The sequence below is a fragment of the Eutrigla gurnardus genome (assembly GCF_963514095.1).
Source record: "Eutrigla gurnardus genome assembly, chromosome: 7".
Classification (NCBI taxonomy): domain Eukaryota; kingdom Metazoa; phylum Chordata; class Actinopteri; order Perciformes; family Triglidae; genus Eutrigla; species Eutrigla gurnardus.
Genome location: NC_139921.1, coordinates 17,645,613 through 17,666,017, shown reverse-complemented (window position 1 = coordinate 17,666,017; position 20,405 = coordinate 17,645,613). Strand labels below are relative to the sequence as shown.

The following is a 20,405-nucleotide window of genomic DNA, read 5'->3' as shown; positions in this document are numbered from 1 at the left end:
CATTAGCACTGTTTGTGGACAGAAGCGGCAACGGTCCGCTGCGTCAAGCGTCTTCTGTGATTGGACACGCAATGCGGAAGTGCCTCATTTCGGAGCGCTTGTCAACACAAAACATGGCTGGACAGAAGTGACACGGCCGCGGTTATTAGGACACCTTCAAGAGGGACGTATGTCTGATTGATATCTGAAAGCATCCAGAAACCACAGTTGGACTGCTCTCTCCCGTTGTTTTAAGCGGGACTCGTCTCATGTGAACACAGAGTAGAAGACAGAAGCATGCACAAGCTCACAAGGGCGACGCTGGCCTTAAACGGACTTGGCCGGTGTTTTGCGGCAGAAAAGCATGTGTTCGCTATAAAACTCGCCCGCCGAGGATTAGTGAGCGCAGGACACGGGGACGACGCTGGCAAGAATGAAGTTTATGATGTTATTATATCGGGTGGAGGAATGGTTGGATCTGCAATGGCGTGTTCCCTAGGTGAGTGTGACGTCCTCACCTACCGCATTTGACGTGCAACTTCAGCTATTATCACCTAGTCAGGTTTAAATAAGAAAATCTGTTTGACCAGGAGGCATGGCAAGTCTATTTCTATATCAGCATAAATACACAAGGCGAGGATACATACATGGCAAATACATTCAATATTAAAATAAGAATAGAATTAAAATAGAATAAAAACAGCAAAAGTGGTATTTGAGAAGAATAGAACAAGCAGGAGAAAAAGATAAGCTATCTTTACATTTAAGAGAAAGCTTCTGTAAACAATGGTGTTTTCAGCCCTCATGTAAATGAGCCAGTAGCTTCTACACACCTCAGGTGTTCAGGGAGTTTGTTCCACAGGTTGTTCCACTACTTTGCTTGGTTCTGATACTGGGAACTCTGAGTAAACATGTCCCATGTGACCTGAGGGATCTGGATGCTTCAAAACGAGCAAGTAAATTTGAAATGTAGGCTATTTAGGCCCGAGACCTTTCGGTGCCTTGTAGACCAGTAACAGGATTTTCAAGTCAGATGGGATATGGTCCATTTTCCTGGAACCTAAAAAAAAATGTTTTTCCATGTCTTGCTGTGTTTTTAAGGTGGCTATGCTGATTTAATAATAGTCTGTGTGGCTGTTGAAATTCAGGAGCTGTCTTAAAGCGACTACAATTTAAACTCTCCGATGTGATGCAATGGGGGGAAACTAGAATAAAATGTTATAATACCAGAAATATCTCAACAGCTTCTTATTTTTCCTACATGTGTTTATCTTACATATGTGCTACCATTTTCATACAATATACACATGATTTTTGACAGGCATGGATCCAAACTTGGTGGGTAAGAAGATTCTTCTACTGGAAGCAGGCAACAAGAAAGTGATGGATAAAGTCCCGGACACCTACAGCACCAGAGTCAGCTCCATCAGTCCAGGCTCTGCTACCCTCCTCAGTGGTACAGTATACACTAAGACAACCTGGCATACAAAAACATCACTGTCAAATAGTTTTTACCTCTTTTTTTGGGGGGGTTTTCCTGTAAAAAACTTGTGGTGCTGAACTAATAAATGGCTCCCACGAGGTAATGAAGGGATCAGACACTGTTCCGTCTCCTGGGTTTAGCAGGGATCATATCTGACCTGATTTAATCCTCCCAGGTTAACTTTAGCCAGGCTTGATGGACTTGCCTGTGAAACACGTTCTGTGTTCTAAATCCAACTTTAAGCTTTCAGACGACCTGGATGTGCTGGCTCATGTGTTTCACACATAACTTCTCACCTATTGACCATGTGACAGATTACAGAGTAATACAGATTCATTTTCCCCTGCAGTTTCACGTTGAATTGTCTCACCTTTCCCAACAAACTGACAACAGCTTAAAATGTCTCAAAAAGGTTTCGCCTGTGTCATTTGAGCTAGTAGACAATAATTATTTGGTCAAACATTTTTGATTTATCATGATTCGCGTCTCCCCAGTTGCTCATGCATTAAAAAAAGCCAGAATAATATTTTAAGTAAGAATAATCTGTGGCCAGTGTGAGACGGAGAGGCCGAAGCTTTGCTTAAAATCTCAAGTCAACTCCTTCAGTCTGCTCTCTGGCATTGTTTTTGTATTGACTTTGCAGTTTGTTTAGGCATTTTATCTGATCAGAGACTTTGCCACTAAAATGTCAATAGAGAATTTGATGGAAATACAGTGGTGCAAAGCTATGGAGCTCATTTTAAACATTGTGCTTGGCTCTGATTCCATGGCCTCCCGCTGGCACCTGCACCAAAAACTCCAGCCTAAAGAACACAGCCACTCTCTTGACCTGACCGCATATCCTTTTTTAAATTTCCACTGTTACTGTTTTTGTAACAAACACCCTTTGTTTGGGTGTTGGGGATTTTAAATACAGACACTTGTTCACCAGAATCGCAGACTCCACCTTTAATTCAATTCATACATTAAGCAGGACTAGAATATGCTCATGATTTTCAGAGTTAATACATTTTCAAAGTCCCAACATCACCCAGGGGCAAGCGTTACAGCGACAGTGGATTTGTGTGTTGGTCCTGTAAAATTCTGCCCAGCTCAGCTCAGACTTAACTCCATTCACTAGTTGGGCCAATTTCCTTCTCCTATGCATTATTGCATTAAATTAGTATTGTGATTTTTTTGGAAATGTGTTTCCACAGGTATTGGAGCATGGGAGCAGATCACAAAGATGAGGTGCAAGCCCTATAAAAGGATGCAGGTATGTTGATCTTCAGCTCATTATTACGTGAAGTTGCTTTTTTTAAAATCTGTGCAACACAAGAGTACAGTAGCTGCCACCCAGCAACTCCCAAAGTCTGCCTTCTGTTATGCAACGTGAGTTTTTCTTCATACGTCCTCCAAAGCTTTTTAATTTACTGGCATACTGTATGTATTTCTGTCATGCATCAATCACAGTGGCGACACCATACAATTTGCGGCGAGAAAATCAGCGACACTCAGCTTCTACTCCGTCATTCAGCTTAATGAACATGCAACACAATACTGTATCATATAATCACGTTTATGGTATGTAACTGCTCACATAAAATGGCTCGAAATGTGTTTTTTTTTTTTTATGTGCTGCTGCATTTCGTTCATTCCTTTTTGTGCAATTTGTGCCTTATGCCGAAGAACACAAGGTATTAAGAAAGGCCGTCTCTTGGCACATTCAAAGCAGGGGACGGCTCTCTGGCCGTTCAGGTTTTTTTATTTATTTATTAAAGCCATGTTTTCTATGAAGAGTAAATCATGTTGACGTTTTTCAAATTGGTACTCATTCCCACATCTTATAATTATGAAGATTCATGGGAGCAATGGGAAGAAGATGAAAGATTAAGAGAGTGGTTGTTTGCTGCAGAGTGATCCCGCTCTACGACTGTGGGCGCAGGCTCAGTCGCTCTTGTAAGATGTGGTCGGTGTGTACCAAACACTCGACCGCAGGTTTTCTCTCTGGGCCTAAGATGTCATCATGCAGTGCCTTACAGTCATTATGGTAGTGTACCTCTCTCATTGCACCTTCAGTCTGCCCACTGAATCTCACCCGTATACATCTCGGCAATTCCACTGAAAAGTATGTACTGCAGGTCAGCTCTAAATTACATTCTTTCCATGCAGTAAAATGCTCTTCCGCCTTAAATATGCAATATGCATTGAGGGTTTTAAATCCAAAGCAGAAGGAGAGCAGTTTTTTGGTGTGGAGGCGTCGTATTGCCAAGATTTTTCTCTATAAAGTCGGCAGAAATTGTTTGAATCTTAAAAAATGTAGTTACTGATTCTACCCCAACGCTTCATCATCTCACCCCGCATTAAAACGAAAACCAAAACAATTTTTGGGCTGGTCTCAGTAAATCTTTCTACCCAACCGCTTATCACAAGTTGCAAAACCCACTGCCATTAGTGGTTTTCTGTAGGGTATAGCCCCCTACTTTATGGCATGTTGGAAAAAAAGGAGTGCAGCAGCATATTACTGCACCAATGATGGGGTTTCGTCACCATAGTTACAACCCAGGAGAGGATTAACCTTGAACAAACACGTTTCACCCCCTCATGTTTAACTCAAACGGTAATTCAAGGTTGGAGTTACAGCAACCTAAAACTATGCTACTACTGCTTTTGGTTGCGGATAAATATTGACTCACTCTTTATGTTCACAAACGTGTCATTTGTTATTTGTGTTTCCAAGGGAATGTTTGCAAAAAAATAATCCACATCGCAAACAAAAAAAGTCATTTTGTCCTTTACCTCAGAGGGCTCCGTTAAGACGGTGACCCTCATCACCCCGGGTTTGATGAACGTAGGCCGAGCCAACCTCCCGACTTACACAACTTTGATGTGTTCAGCTCAATGAAGCGCCACTTCTCTGCCCAGCTATATATAGGGAGAGGGGATGCATAATTGCTGCATTTAAGGAGAGACTTGTAGACCGCAGGCGTAATGAGTCTCTCATTTAGGTTTGGGATGCCTGTTCAGATGCCCTGATCACATTCGATAAGGAAAACCTGCAGGACGAGATGGCGTACATCGTGGAGAACGACGTCGTCGTGGCTGCGCTCACTGCACAGCTGGACAGCCTGTCCGGTAAGCACGGCATTTATGATTAAAACATGAAGCTCCACACAGTAGGCAGCAGTGCCCTTGTGAGGCCTCTTGATTCCTGTTCCATCTGCTTAATGGAAGCGGGGTCTGGCAGCTAATGCCGCCACATTTATTCCATCCTGTCCCTAGGTTTTGTTTATTTGTACTATTTCCCGGTGACCGTTTTTTAAAGACGAGTTAAGCCCTTGGAGCCACTGATGTTTTTCCTGCAATTTCGATCAAAACCTCCACATTTTGGGAACTGCAGGGCCCGGCACCCTCCGAGTCCACGTGTAGTGGTCCAGTGACCTACTTAAAGCCGCCATGTGCTCCAGAACTTTGCCACCTCTTAAGACACCAAAGAGCTGACAGTGTACGATGCAGCATCGCCAACATTAGACCCAACTTTTTTTTGAGATTTGATTTGCAAATAAAAACCGAGCTCTGCTATGTGCTTGGCAGTTAAAAGTGGCATATTTATAAACAGTTTTCAGCATTTTGCACCGAACGATGGGTGTGTGGTTACAGCACGTTTTGTGCCGCCCATTTGTCCGTTGCTCGCTCGCTCTCTCCTCTCATTTTATCCGTGGCCTTGCTATACTCAAGATGCAGTACATGAAAAGTTGCCCCCACACCAGCTGGTTTCAATGTAAGCCTGCTCTCAAAAATCCCTGGAAACCCATATTTGACATTCGGGTTCAGGAACCAGTAGCTGTTCCGTGGATGGGTCCCGCTCCAAGTCGGCATGAGCCCATCGCAGCTCAGGATCCTTTCATGTTTAGGATGTCCAGCTGCTGATATTTTGGGATGAAGAACAAGCTGGCAGCGTGCACAAATTGTGGCGTGGTGTGCTTGTAGATAAACACTATTAGTTAGGTCAGCGTGGCAAGCCAAGACCATTAAGAGAATCGTCAAATGTAAACTTTTGCAGCTACCGTGTGCCAGGGAGGAAAACCGTTGGTGTTTTTATAAGGTGGTTTATAGATCCTCCACTGCTTTGGCTGCAAGGAAACCATGCTCTCATTTTGACAGGAAAAGTAACAAAGCACTGATTTAGCGTGATGACACATACTCAGGACCAAGATTGATCCCTTTGTTGTTAGTCACACCAGTATTTTGTTTTTAGAGCCGCTGCTGTTTGCCTGCTTCTCTGCTGCCTTTGGAGTCACCAGTTTTGTATGTCCTTGTTTGTCAGATAATGTGCAAGTTAAGTACAGGTCCAAGGTGGTGAAGTATGCGTGGCCCATGCCCCACCAGTCAGCGGCGTCCATACCATGGGTCAAGGTCACGTTGGCCAACGGAGAGACTCTTCAGACGAGGCTGTTGGTGCGTTTGATTTCATTATCAAAAAAAAATGTAGTTATTCATCTGTTCTTGTTTTGTTTTTTTACTTTTTCCCTTTTTATCATATGTTTTTCAGATCGGCGCAGACGGACCAAACTCAATGGTTCGGCGAGAATTGGGAATACCCACGGTCAAGTGGAATTATGACCAATCTGCTGTGGTTGCTGTGCTGCACCTATCAGAGGTGAGTATCAAGTCCATGCTCCCCACATATTGTATTGTATTTATAGTTTGTGCACTTAAATATTGAAGCAAGCGTTCCTGCGTTTTGAATCGACCATGTAGTGTTTTTATTACGAGAGTAATGTTAATGTCACATCTAAGAATAACACCATAATATCTTGTTTTTATGTGCAAGATATATAATTGGCATACAATTGTGCCACAATTCTCTGTATAATATTTCATTCCATGTGATTTATGTGTTGGTCAGCCCACAGAGAACAATGTCGCATGGCAGAGGTTCCTCCCAACAGGACCCATTGCAATGTTACCGGTAATAAATCTGCATTATTTACTGCAGTATTCTTCTTTTTTTTTTTTTTCCTCTCTCAAAGTACCCGTGTGTCTCATGAGTGTATGATAACGCTTGGTCATGCTCTGTGAACTGCAGCTCTCGGACACGGAGAGCTCTCTGGTGTGGTCGACCAGCCATCGGCTAGCTGGGGAGCTGCTGGAGCTGGATGAGGAGAGCTTTGTGGACGCTATCAACTCTGCCTTCGTGAGTCTCGCTGCTGATGTTGTATCTCCAATTTCACATCTGTCAGAAAGATGTCGCAACATGTGGCACCCCAGCTGTTGTGACTCTTACAAGCTTGTTGTCATTGTTTTTGCCCAAAATGTATACAATGCTTATATTCCATTGGGGAATGATATACCATCCATCCATCGTCTACCGCTTATCCTGTATTCAGGATCCCAGCTGACATTGGGCGACGGCAGGGTACACCTGGACAGGTCACCAGTCCATCACAGGGACAACACACTCACACATTCACACCTACGGGAATCGAACCAGGGACCCTTTTTTTTATGTTTGGAGAAAGTCCTTTTTCCCAAGCTGGCTATTTATACTGGGCCCGCTGATGGACAGGGTCACCACGGCTGAGTCACGTTTAGTTTCAGGCCTGGTTTGCTAATTAAACCTGTGGTCTCTCAGTGTCGACCATTACTGCATGGAATGTTTTTCAAACAGAGCTAATTCAACTGCATAGCCTGGCCGGCATCTTCTTTTAATTAGCCCAGCTCCTGAAGCCCTGCCAAACCAGTTAGTTAGGGAGGGGAAAGAAAAGAACACTTTCGCTGGCCTGGAGCTCGGCTTTTTGCTCCGATGTCAGCTAATTTCTTTGTCCACTCAAAAGGATAATGTCTGTTTTCTCTCTCTCTCTTCTGGTCACTTTTCATTCCCTGGGAATATGCCTCTGTCGCCTGTGTTCGTGCACCAACAGTGGAGTAACGAGAAGCAGTCGGAGCTGATCGAGACGGCTGGCTCGCTGTTCCGCAGCGCCCTGTCGGTCCTCATGCCATCTGCAGGTTCACCTCGACAGCTTCCCCCGAGTGTGGCGGGGATCGGCCCGAAGACCCGGGTCATGTTTCCTCTGGGCATCGGTCATGCGTCAGAGTACATCAGGCACCGCGTTGCTCTCATTGGGTAAGACAGTCATGCTGAAAGTCCCTCCCCGCACATTAACAGGTTTTGTTAGTGAAAATTTGGCATTCGAGCTGCGCAACAAATGCTGCACTTTGCTCTGGCGCTGGGCATGAAACAGCACCTTGTTTGTCTTTGCAGGGATGCAGCCCATCGTGTCCATCCTCTGGCAGGTCAAGGAGTCAACTTGGGCTTTGGGGATGTGGCTTGCCTCACTCAGCTCCTGAGCCAGGCAGCCTTTGACGGGAAGGATCTGGGTCAGTGAGACCTCTAAACAGAAACAAGCACTGCAACCGTAGGACAGTGGTTTCCCCTAAGCACTTTTCCATAGCCCCAACTCAAACGCATGCTGTTGATCTGAATTATAAAAAGCATCAGCTTTTCCGGCAACGTTTATTTGATGTGTTTTTTTTGTTTTTTTTTCCTGTTCATTCTGCCAAGAACTATATGGAAGTTGCTTTTTATAACAAAAAATGAAATCCCCATTATGAGATATTGTGTTTATTTTTTCCACTGTTAAATTTCCTGAAGTCGAAATAGCACCAGCGTATTGACTTAATGCAGAAAACTTATGACAAATGTACACAAGCTTACCCTATGTCCTCATTTTTTTTTTCACCCCAATATTTGTTTGTGCAGGAGCGATGCAGCACCTGCTGGAATATGAAACTGAACGCCAGCGACACAATCTGCCCATGATGGCTGCCATCGACCTCATGAAACGCCTCTACTCCACTAACGCCGCTCCTGCCGTACTCCTACGCACCTTCGGCCTGCAGGCCACCAACATGCTCCCAACACTCAAAGTGAGCTTCTGTCCTCCTGCACATCCCAGTGAACCTGGCCATCACTCCGATGATATCAACCACCTGTCAAACCCAAGCTCCTCCTCCACCCTGACCCCACCCACCGACCTCTTTTCTGATTACACGGAGCTTTACTTTAGCGGTGTCTATAATTTCCAGGGTTCTTAACCTACTACTATGGCATCTAAGTTTAGCCCTAAATTTAGTGTTACCAAAAGTGTGTGGGTGGGGTGCAGGGCTGGCCCTGGGGCAGTGGTGTTGGCTTGTGTTTTCACACCCCTTTTATTACCGACCACTCATGTGAAATGACTTTATACCCTACTAAGTGATTCAGACCAACACAACTGGAAGGGGTGATAAAGGCAGTTCACTATGGAGGCACAAACGTTAAAACGTGACATTTTTTTCCATATTAAATGTCGTGAGTTCACTGGTTTACGGGTCTCGTATAGAGGTCTGCAGTGCCACGGGATGTGAGTGAGCGTGATTGAAAAGGTTATAGAGTTTCTGAGTTGGTGTCTCTTTTTTCCTCCGCAGGAGCAGATCATGGCTTTTGCGAGCAAGTGATGCATTCGTCACGCTAGGTCGTCGGTGGATCTTCAAAGAATCTGTGAAGGTTAAAAAGCTGTAAAAAATTGTGAATGTAAAACGACTTAAATATTAAATATATATTTTACTCCTTTGGGATTTTTGTTCTTGTGTATGCTTTGGTACAAAATAAATACTAACGACACTACATTGCAGCTGTCTCTAACATATCGACATATAAAAAGCACAAGGATTGTTGATTCTATGTTCAAATCTGCCATTATTTTGCAGATAGTTCATAGACAAGTTCTCAATTATGTATAGTGCTTTGTCCTCAGAGGGAGGGAACAGTGTGTGTAATAGCTTATATTCATAAATCCAATGTTTACACATTTTGATATTTTAAGCACAATTCTACTAGTGCACCTTAAATAATTGAATTATATTATAATAAGTATTTTCTGGATATAAAAAAGTACAAATACCCACAAAGTATATTTTCCATGTTTTTATTAAAACATACATGTATAGTATACACTTGTTTCACTGGATTTAATAAAAACAATGTACATATTGTCAGTCATCAGGTTATTCAAAGTGATGAACATACAGGCATTTTCTGAGCAACTTTGCAGCATAAAGTCTTTGCAACATAAAAGCAGTTCCTGTTAAAAATCTTTCACTAATACAAGTTTACATTATGTATATACAGCAGTAGTTATTTTAACATGTTGAGTAATGAGAAGACAGCGAAGAGAAGTTACACGGAAAGTTTTGGAGTTAATATTGGATGACGGTAATGTAAAAATGCTCTACATTATATAACGTTAATTAAATATTTGTACAGTTCACAAAATAATATAAATTCAATACTTCTAATGTTTTTTGAGCAACCAGCAACACTTGACTTAAAACAGCTTTTTGCATAATTTCTGTTGACATGTTTGCTGTATTTAATGACGTTGGATGCATCGATCCTTGATTGCAGGTCTAGTGTATAATAGAGTTAAGACCTGTGGCCCCTGCACTTTAGCCAGGCCTGATACGGCCTTTTCTCCTCTAGACAAGACAAACAATAATGGCTGAACTTTAAAACTACAGGCATTAACCTCATACATGTAACAGCTACACAGTGAGTGGCATCTCTCCACAGTGCTGTGCTTGCCCCCCTCCCCTTCAGTCACGGTGAATCCAACACTACTTGAATATGTACAACTCTTTAGTCGACATCAAACCAACTGATCATGTCTTAGCTACAATATCTGCAATTAAAGTGTTATGTGCAAAGTTGAATAAAATAATAAGCTGTACGATTGTCAACTGCTCTATTTCTAATGGTTGCTAGGGGAATGGAGTGGATCATTTACCGCTACAATGAAAAGAAGATGGATTTACAAGCATATAGAAAGACGACTAGGCTTGCACTTCAAGCAACTAGTCTCTAAATAAATTCCACTGTACTGTACTGTACTGTACTGTACAATAAGCACCAGGATGTAAGCACCAAATACCATGACTGGCTGCTTCTAAACTACCCTGTACACACTCAACAGGTGGGCGAGAAAGACAGATCAGACACCCATAAAAGAATCAAAAATGTAAACGTTTTTACAAAAATAAAGTCAGCCCACCAGTTATGAGCTCAACATACAGTAGAAATAGCTGGCCTTATAAAAATATAGTGATTTCTTTTTTCAACAGTTCTCGGAGTGTTCGCAGGGTGCTGAGGTTGAGGAGGAGTGAAGGGGGGGAGGGGGTGGTGGTGGTGGTGGTGGTGGTGGGACCGGGTGTGTTTGTGAGGGGGACGGGCTGATTGAAGGGTGGACGGAGGACGGGAAGCCCCACAGTGACAGACTGTCCCTCTCAGTGCCGGCTGCAGTGACAGCGAGCTGTCCTTAGTGGATGTTGAGGTTCCTGAAGTAGTCGAAGGTTGCCCCCAGGGCCCAGCTCGTCTCCACGTTGTTCACCTTCTTGGCGAGCTGTTGACCAGAGCGACAGGAGGTCATTCAAACCCACAAAGAATCAAACTTTTTTCCTCCTACTGTCGTATTGATTTTTTGACAAAATACAGCACAGACAGAATGTGACGTAGCGAATGTGAATTTTTGTCTTGTAGTTTTTCATATTTTGTGATTTGCTCACCTGCAGGACAGTGTTGTCCTTGAAGCCAAAGCCCTCCTTTAGCAGACAAGTGATATATGTCATATCCATGCAGAGGAAGGGGCTGATAGCACGATACTTGGTCATCTTGTTGCACACTGCAAACACAAACAACCACAGGTTTAGGGCATGACATTAACACAGGCTTCACACACCACTGACAAAACAAAGCATTTGACAGGGACACGAGGTTGCATCATATAATGGAGTTACGTCCCGTGGATTACCGAAAAATAATAAAAAAAACACCTTTTCTAACCCCCGTGCTACATTATTAAAATATGACCTTTCTGTTTTGTTTGGCTGAATAAACAGGGAGGTGCGAGGGGAGCGGCTGAGGGTCAGGACAAGGCTGCGGGGTGGGTGGCAGCGTTAGACGGCCCAGCACACAGTTTGTGTGTTTCAGTATGTGTCAGCCCCCAAGGTGGTGTGTGGCTGTCAGGTGCCCTCCTGCCTGGGCCAGACAGACATCTTCAGCTCGGCTGCCAGCCCGGCCTGAGCCCAGACTCCTTCCTCGAGACCATGTGACAGTGTTCCAACGCGCAAACAGCCTTGCATAACACATCGACTCGTTCCTACTCGCAAGAAATCTGGTTCCACGAGGACATCGCAAGTGTCACACGCTCGAGCTGATAAGTGGTGTGTGTGTGTGTGTGTGCATTATAAACCCCATCACATTTCAGTTACACTTCACTGTTGTAATAAATCATTTTCGACTGCTATATAACTTTTAAGGTTGTTGATTTCATACATGAGAGTGTGCAACCCCGAGACAAGATAACATGTAACTCTTACCTTCTTTGGCTCTCTTCTTAAAATCCCTGACTTCAAGCGCACCACCTCGACTGCCATCTGTGCAGAAAAAACAAACATGCAGTATGAATACCCATCTAGTGTAAAGGATGATAATTAGCATGAGAGATAATGGCACTGGAACTCACCGATGAGGCCGGACTCCACAGCTCTGTCGTAGTAGTAGGAGAAAGCGTAGAAGACACTGCTGCCCTTCACCTCATAAGGCTGGTGCACTATTCCTTTGATTACCTTCATGACCTCATAGTAGCACAGCTTATATCCTGCGTAGCCTGAAGAAAAAGACAAAAAGGTAAATGTAATTATGGCAAAGAAGTATTTAGAGTACACAGTGAGTTAAAGGTGCTCGGAGGCAGCGATGCTTGGAATGCAATCGTGAGAGTAAAGCGTGGTTTTGAGGTTAGCTAGGGGTTGGAGCTGGGGGCTCGCCGGATAATATACAAGGGAAGCCCCGGTAGGACGAGGCTCACACGGCCCCATGGGTATGGTTGACTCATTTGTGCCGGCAAAACCATGTGCTGACAAGAGCGGCAGTTAGTGCGGCCCTGTTGGGCTGTCTATTTTTACCACATAATTGTGAGTGGTCCAGATCAAGCCGCTCGTTACACAAAAAAAAGAACCACTCAGGGACAAGCCCAGCATCTTTTGGCTACTTGACTGTGGTATGGGAGTGACTGCCTTATTTGTGAAGTTAACTGACAGTTTTCTTTTGGTTTAAATACAAGGTTGCCTGCAGTATAATTGTTCAAGAGGGAAGAGAGAGAGCGAGGGGATGACAAAACATGCGTTTGGCGCCAAGGTTACAGAAGCTTCAGCGGATAAATGTTCTCATGAGAGAGAAGGCTCTCATACTGTACTCTACTGTGTCTTGGAGCTGAGGAAGGAATGCGTGGATCGCTGCATCCAAAGCACTGGGAAGGCAATCAAAACCGCAGGGCGCTTTAATCTCACCGTCTGGAATCCCGCTAACTTTGTAGGTGGTTCCTCCAAATGTCACATCTTCTCTGAACTTTTTCGGGAGGCAGGAACTAGTGAACACTTTCCAATCCAGCCCTGGGAGAACGAAAACAAGAAAAGAGTTATCTTCCATTGAATACATTTAGGAAAGAATGAGTGCAAATTGAGATGTTAAAAAAGGAGATGCTCTACCATCAGCTCCTAGTGCTCCAAGAGTTGCCAGCCGAGCCGCATACAGTCCGTTTCCAAGGTAGCTATATGATGATGACAGATACTTATGGTAAGATTTAGATAGACATGTATACTGGTATGTGAGATTTCATCAGCAAACTATGATCATACATCTTGTCTCCTTGTTTACCTGTGCGTGTAGAGTTGATACGTATTTTGGAAGAGGTTGAATTTAGCGATGTAACTTGCGGGAGCGGACTGAACCGTTTTCTGTTGGATGAATGACAAACGTTAAGCAGTGTGTTGAAGCATTTTCAAACAGACTTATTTTAAGTATAAAAAAAAATGAATTCACCTTTGACTTGGGAAGGAATGTGATCTGTGTAGAGCCTCCACCCAAATCCAGGATTCCCACCGTCTTCCTTGTGTTGGAGTACAAGTGGCCTATGGAAAATAAGCTCAAAGTTAAACAGGAAACGGTGCAGGCCATCATCAGTGTCACAAACAGAGCAGGCTATGTAATCATGCAGCTTCATCATCAGTTCGGTTAGAATTTCTTCCCGTTACAACCACTACAGTCGGGCCGATGCTTGTCTACAGGTCTTTCCCCCTACCGGGAGGGAAAATACCTTTTTGGTTCGGCGCTCAAGGTTGTTAAAAATAAATGTGGCCGTGCCGGGAGATGTGTGAAAAAAACGTGAGGAAATATTGCTTGTTTTCCCAACCTGTTTGGGGCCAGCGATTCAAACTCATAACCTCAGACAGGAGACAAGAGTCTTTCACTGCCGGGCTTTCTGTGTACACTGGAGCCTCAGATATGAGCCTCCTGACCACTAACACCACCATAGCAAAAACACAAGCCATGTCTTACCTGTAAGGAAGTTCACTGTGACCCAGGCGAGGACTCCTGAAACAGCACATGGGTGAAAATGTGATTAAAACTGACGCGTTGGTGCATTTTCACACTTGAACGCACGCAGAACAAACTCTCCTTCGTTATGCTGATATTAAAGTGGCAGAGTTGGTGTCGTTAACAGCCCAGGTAATTACAATTGTGCTCAGATGTCGAGTTATTGCGCTCGTAAAAGTGGGGTTAATGAATGACACATACGACATGATGAAACATAACATAGTGAGGGTGTCTTAATGAGCGGTGTGGAGGATCGCGCTAAATTACTGGGCGTGGGGCAACAAGTCACACTGACATTTATTTGTCTCAGCGAGGTAGCAGACCTCTTGTAAAAAAGAATTATGAGAGCAGCGTTGTTTGATGCTGCTCAGTGCATGAGGCGGTTAAAGCACCTGCTCAGAAATTACATCTTTCAAAATTAAAACAAAAGGAAATCTCGCGTTTTGCTTACTATATAAAGGAATGGAAAGCCTACCTTCTTTTGCTCCATTCATGATGGAAACACTGTTGTTTGGCACAAAGAAGGGGGACTCGTCGAATACCTCTCGCACCTGTGGAACAGATGCATCACCGTTTCATTACAATCATCCACTGGATCAAAACAATACAATGATACTTGACAACACACCAAATATATGCTGCTGTTGCCAGGATATAGTCTATTCGGGCTCTACTGCCGTTTTTGGAGTGACAGATAACTCAACCACAAGCATGGCTGGAACAGTAGCCCTGGATTTAATACTTTAAATGACAAATATGGTTACTCCACACAACCCCGCAACAGCTGTTTTTTGCGACATGATAGCCACCAAATGGGCAGACTTTGCTGCCTTTTTTTTCAGTGACACTTGTAAGCACTTAGTGGTTTCTCATCCCGCTCTTGGCGGGACGGGTGGTGTTTGTGCCAAACTGTCTGAGGGCAGAGAGAGAAAAAAAAAAAAACGTGCTTCACCTCCTTCAGAAGAGCATTGGCCTTGTCTTCAGGCAGCAGACGCAGACCCGCCGTGGCCTTCAGGACCACCGGGGTCCTCTTCCAGGCCTCTTCGGGAACCGTCTTCTTGGCGATCTTCAGCAGCTGTCGGATGGTGTTGCCACCCTGCAGAAGAGATGGTGATCACTTACCGGCACAATAATCAGAAGGACAGACATTTCGTTATGAAACCGAGACATTCCTTTAGCGGTCAAAATCTTGAAAACATGTAAATCAATCAATGAGGTAAATACAGCAAACAGGAGTGGGCAGCGGTGACAGCATCGGCAGGAGGTATTTTTTTGTAATTACACAGTGTTTACATCACATGAACCCAACCCAAAGAAAATCCCAGTGGTTTGCAGACAGCGGACACCTCCCTAATATACAATCAACTATAATTGACGGTGTAAACACACAAACATACCTCCTCAGGGTTGTCCTTGTAAGCAGACAGTCCAGGCTTCACTGCGTGGTACAGTTCATTGTCCAGAACGGGCAGTTCAACTATAAAAGAAGTCTGTGTCAGGTGAATTCATCATATACCAGAGTGCAGTAGTGTCGAGATATTTCTGGCATACATTTTTTTAAGTAGGCTACAAGTAATTGCATAACTTTTTACAACTCATAATATTTACTCCATCACCTACATAGTGACTCAGTTTTAGAGAACTAAGTGTTAAACAGATGAGTCAGACCAAATTTGAAATCCACTCCAGCTGCTTTTAGAAACTCCCATGCACTCATGTATCCTTCCACCACACAGTGAATGACCTAACACAGCAGACAGGGTGGGAGAGAGAGAGAGAGAGAGAGAGAGAGAGAGAGAGAGAGAGAGAGAGCGGTGCACCTACCAGGGTCTTTCTGGATGAACTTGTAGATGTGGATCCTGCTGCCTGTGCTCCCGGCGTCGAACATGACCCCATAGAAAACCCGGCTCGCGTTGACGGGGGAGGAGGCTTCGTGCGCCGGCGGGTTAGCCTCGGGTCGGTGGTACGGCTCAGGTGCGGGATGCACGACTTCGGGCACCGGGTGGAAAACCTCCGGTATGGGGTGGAGGACTTCAGGTGCCGGGTGGAACACCTGCGGGATCTCGGGGTAAGTCGGCACGCCTGGCTGCGGGACTTCGGGCTTTCGGTGCGGGACCTCGGGGAGGAGGTTCTCCGCGTTGGCGGAGTGCTCGCGGTAGCGGTAGAAGTGGGGGACGTAGCGGTGGTGCCGGTAGTACGTCGCCTCCACTAAGAGGCTCCCAGCCGCGAGCCACACGGATAAAGCGAGGAGGAGTCTCGGTGTGGCCATTGTTTCCACCGAGAGGAGAAGAGAGAGGAGTTTAAAAGAGGAGAGCGGAGGAGAAGGTGGTGGATGCTGGAGCAGTGACAGAGAGGGAGCGGAGGAGATGGAGAGAGGCAGAGTGGATGCGATGCACACTCAGGACTGTCCGGTCATCCCTTTACACTATATAAAGACATAAGGGCTTGGCATGGGGCCACGCCGAGTGCAGCCATCCTCCAATCCTGTGGCGGTCCATCCCAACTCCATCAGGAGTCCCCCCCTCCTCCTCCTCCTCCTCCTGCGAGCTGAGCTGGAGACCGACTACCTGCCTACCAACTTTTTTCTTTTTTTTTTTGGGAGGATTATTTTTGTTTTTCCCCTCCTCATCTTTACGGGTTACTATGAAGACCAAAAAGAAAAGGAGAAAAGGGATTTATAAAGAAGTCAGAATAGCTCACCAAACGAAATGGTCTTAAAATACGTTTTATGGGTGTATTTAAGCCTCCGAAGGGCCTTCACCCTACAACTCTTTGGACTTTCACAACTTCACAAATGCTCAAATTTGGCTACTGCCTAAATTAAGAATGATGTAAGGGTGTGCAATTTTGACTTTTTGATTCAATTACTGCAGTTTTATAAGATTGCAACATAAATATTATGAGTTTCTAATCTTTGCACTCATTTTTGGAATCAACTTTGTAGGTAAGTTTTTAACATACTGCTTTGTGGGGAGGACAATAAATTAAACAAGGAAACTCCAGCTATATTTCAGACTGACAATGTATTGAAGGTAGAGTGGATTCTGGCTAGGATTTATTGGGGTATTACTATGTTCAGTAGCAGGAATGAACCGTGTCTGTTTTTTGTTTTTGTTTTTTTAATCCCCCAACTTCCTCTTCATGATCCTACAATAATCACCACATTAAATCTGCTGAAGCCCTTTCACCAACCTTCAAAAATGCAAATGTGACCTGCACTCCAGCTGGCATAAAATTTAAAAGAATGTCAGCAATCATCTCACTCCCACTCATCCTTGTGCTAACCACAGGCTTTCCAAGGGGAAAATACTTGGGCAGAGAGGCACGTTTCACGAGAGAATGCATGAAAAGCATGAGTGGCTGTTTCTCCACTTTAGGTGGGTGGTTGGCACAGCATCATGAGCCAATGCCGTAGTGTATCAGCTAATGCCTTCTCATGTAATGTTCAGTAACTGGCAGAATGCAGAGGCATCATCAGGGATACCTTACAGCATGCAGAGGCACAGACACTCTGAGACCTCACATGAACTGAGATTTGTACTGGGCTGTGATATTTTTCACCCACTTTGTATCAACAGAAAGAGGACAGACTTCTGAAGCAGGAGCCACTGGTAGTCTAGCAATTGAGTAGTCCTTGGGGAACTGAACCTGCCCCAGCCCTGACCTAACATATGCTTATAGGAGACGGTTTCACCTCTGGCAACAAGCGACTGAGGCTGAAAGCGAGCGGTCAGCCAGCCCAGTCGGGAGGGTATGGGGAGGGCAGAGGTCCTGCAGATGGGCACCCAGAGTGCAGGAAGTCCACGGAGAGGACAATGTGGGGAGGGTGGGGCTTGGCACCAGTGTTCACCGATCATGCCATTCCACTCCCAGGACACTCGACTGTGCAGAGCACTGTAATTTGGACTAAAAATATTGGACTTTCTTTCCTCCTTCCCTTTTTTTTCTAAATACTGTGGCTCCTTTTTTCAACCCTGTGGCTCACCAGAATGGTCGTTCGCCCCTATCAAAGCTACATGTGCAGGACGTCTCACTGACTTGTGTGCCCATAGATGTCTTGGTTTCATGTTAACATGTGTGATAATGCGACAAATAAACCCATGGATAAAAATGTCGCATCAGAAATACTAAATAAGTCAAGTTTTGTCAGGAGTGTGTTTTCATTGTTTTGTTTTTTTGCAATTAATATTCGGACACATCTTGTCATTTTGTTTTGTTGTTTTTGACAGTGGAACAGCTGATTTTTGTTTTAATAAATGCCTTTTATAATACCATTATAATAGAAACTGAGTAAAATGTAATCTGAATTGTGATTTTACAATAGACATTTGAGACATTTTGAATATTGAGTCTAGAAATAACATACACCAGACTAAACAAATCTAAAGAAAAATCTATGTTGCCAAATCACGTGAGGATGTCATCCAAATGTGCACTGCTACTGCATAATCTGTAAGTAAAGTGCCCCCCCACAGCATGACACAGCACATTACAAACACAATGTTTTAAAGGACATTTTGGTATTTTCTTTCAAGTTAACTGAGACCATAAAGCATGAGAAGAGACCCCAGCTTTGTAATCTACACTGTGCAATATATCATTAATATGCTGCAATGTTGCCCTCAGGAATGTCATGTTTGTGGGTGTCCTACCCCAAGAAGTCCATTGAAGAGACCTAAACCTTGTCATTACAATTCCAATGATAATGACAGCTTTGAAACACTCAGGGTTATTTCAGTTTTCTCTCCTCACTGTCATAGTAATTACCTTTAAATTTAGTCTTCAAACTCTGTTGATGATGCCAGAGCAGAGAGTGAACCTATATGATTCCGTTTACAGTAGCTACACCCAACACTTTAGTAATATTTACTTTTTTTTGTTTGATGGATAATCTACACTGGACTCGTTCAGGCTCCCGCGGAAGGCTGAACAAGATAATGGAGAGAATTTAGTGGTTTTGAATTATAACCTGTGTTAACTTTTCATTGTTTCTTTTGGACGAGCTTCTTCAAAGATGTAGGCCAACTGCTTTTACGTGGATCTGTGTGGTTTTCCCATAACTCCAGCAAAAAAAAACAAAAAATAAAACAGCAAGTAAGACAAAGTTCTTTTCAGGATAACCTGGCCAATACTGCTGACATGAGCCACATTTCATGTCATCGTGTGGGAGGAGATCATGTGCGAACAGATCCTGTTTGATGAGTCCAGGATGAGAAGACTGTAATTACAAGACAAGTGACAAATAGCATGTCAGTCCAGAGGCTGGTGAGCAGAACAGACATTTGTATCTTATTGTATATTTGTCTCTCCCAGTGAACGACTGATTGATTGATTAAATTGTTTTATTGATGGAGAAAGTCACACGTTTTTCAGGAGAGATAATTACATCTATTTTATGATATTTTACAGACTATTGCGCATTTGCATGAAATTACAGAGCCATTTTTTGTATTATTTGCAACGCTGTTCTTTTACTATGAAGAGCCAAAATATCTGCTGTAGATAAAAAGCCTATGAGTAGATTACTGTCGGGTATTTTTGTGTTCAATTTGCATACAACAGCCTACCTAGCAAAAAAAGCTTGAATAAAATGGTGTGTTTTAAATACACATTTACATTTACATTACATTTAGGTCATTTAGCAGACGCTTTTGACCAAAGCGACTTACAATAAATACATTTGTCAAAAGAAGGAAACAAAGAAACCACAACGTATCATTGCCGATAAAGTAAGAGCTAAAAATAGAACAAGTGTTAGGTCCTCATCTGAGTAAAGTAGTACCTTATGAGCAACAGTGCTATGATCAGAGTGCTGTAATATAGCCCATAGGCCTCTGCCAGCAATGGGGCCGCGAGGGGCAAAAGCTACTGAAGGCCCCCGCATGGGCTAGTCCACATTGTGGCTTTTCTGTGGGGAAGCCAAATTGTGGGATGCCCACAGAAAACCCTCATGGTGGCCCTGAATAAGAAAACTGCTATTTGCCCCTGTCCACAGTAAACCCACACCTCTCCTCAGCGGGTCCGCATGGCCATGTTCGCTGGGGACCACAGGACTCAGTGGGGCGAGAGGAGGCGGACTCTGCGTTTACATCAGTGTTGCTACTCAAACTTGGTCAGAGTTGATGGACAATGTTTGAGCAGTGTACAGTTGGAAGGGGGAACTTAAAGAGTTACAGAATATTGCAGTTCCCTAGTAATAATAGTAACATCATATTTTGTTTTAAAGGAAGAAAAGGGAATTTTGATATAAAAATACAAAGAAATATTGTTTTGCAAATATTGTTAATTAGATACATTTATGGCCACCGTGATCTACGAGTGTTAAAAGGGCGTTTTTCATTTCATCTCACATTAATGTAAGATGCTATAGTGTTTTTTTTCTCTCTCCAGAGAACTGTTTCATTCCTCCTGATGCAAATTCAAAAATGCACCCATGAATGCACTGGTTTCGTCATGCATTTCGTTGTGCAGCCCTGTGTTGCATAATGACAACAA

The 20,405-nt window shown here is 43.8% G+C and overlaps 2 protein-coding genes across 2 annotated transcripts; one reads left to right on the top strand and one right to left on the bottom strand.

The window, feature by feature from the left end:
- The first annotated feature begins 87 nt into the window (after positions 1 to 87).
- Positions 88 to 9,056, top strand: coq6 (coenzyme Q6 monooxygenase). Its single transcript, XM_084014181.1, has 12 exons — positions 88 to 478; positions 1,301 to 1,435; positions 2,659 to 2,717; positions 4,450 to 4,576; positions 5,769 to 5,899; positions 5,994 to 6,101; positions 6,351 to 6,413; positions 6,531 to 6,638; positions 7,366 to 7,568; positions 7,707 to 7,822; positions 8,205 to 8,371; positions 8,909 to 9,056. The coding sequence occupies exons 1-12, from the start codon at positions 277 to 279 to the stop codon at positions 8,936 to 8,938; spliced, it is 1,449 nt and encodes a 482-aa protein (XP_083870307.1). The 5' UTR covers positions 88 to 276; the 3' UTR covers positions 8,939 to 9,056.
- Positions 9,057 to 9,441: 385 nt separating this feature from the next.
- On the bottom strand, positions 9,442 to 16,729 carry entpd5a (ectonucleoside triphosphate diphosphohydrolase 5a). Its single transcript, XM_084014368.1, has 13 exons — positions 15,735 to 16,729; positions 15,308 to 15,387; positions 14,863 to 15,006; positions 14,386 to 14,461; positions 13,872 to 13,907; positions 13,356 to 13,444; positions 13,191 to 13,270; positions 13,022 to 13,083; positions 12,824 to 12,925; positions 12,001 to 12,144; positions 11,855 to 11,911; positions 11,042 to 11,157; positions 9,442 to 10,878 (listed from the first exon to the last, which is right to left on the bottom strand). Exons 1-13 carry the CDS (start codon positions 16,177 to 16,179, stop codon positions 10,795 to 10,797), a joined length of 1,515 nt encoding a protein of 504 aa, XP_083870494.1. The 5' UTR covers positions 16,180 to 16,729; the 3' UTR covers positions 9,442 to 10,794.
- Positions 16,730 to 20,405: the final 3,676 nt, after the last annotated feature.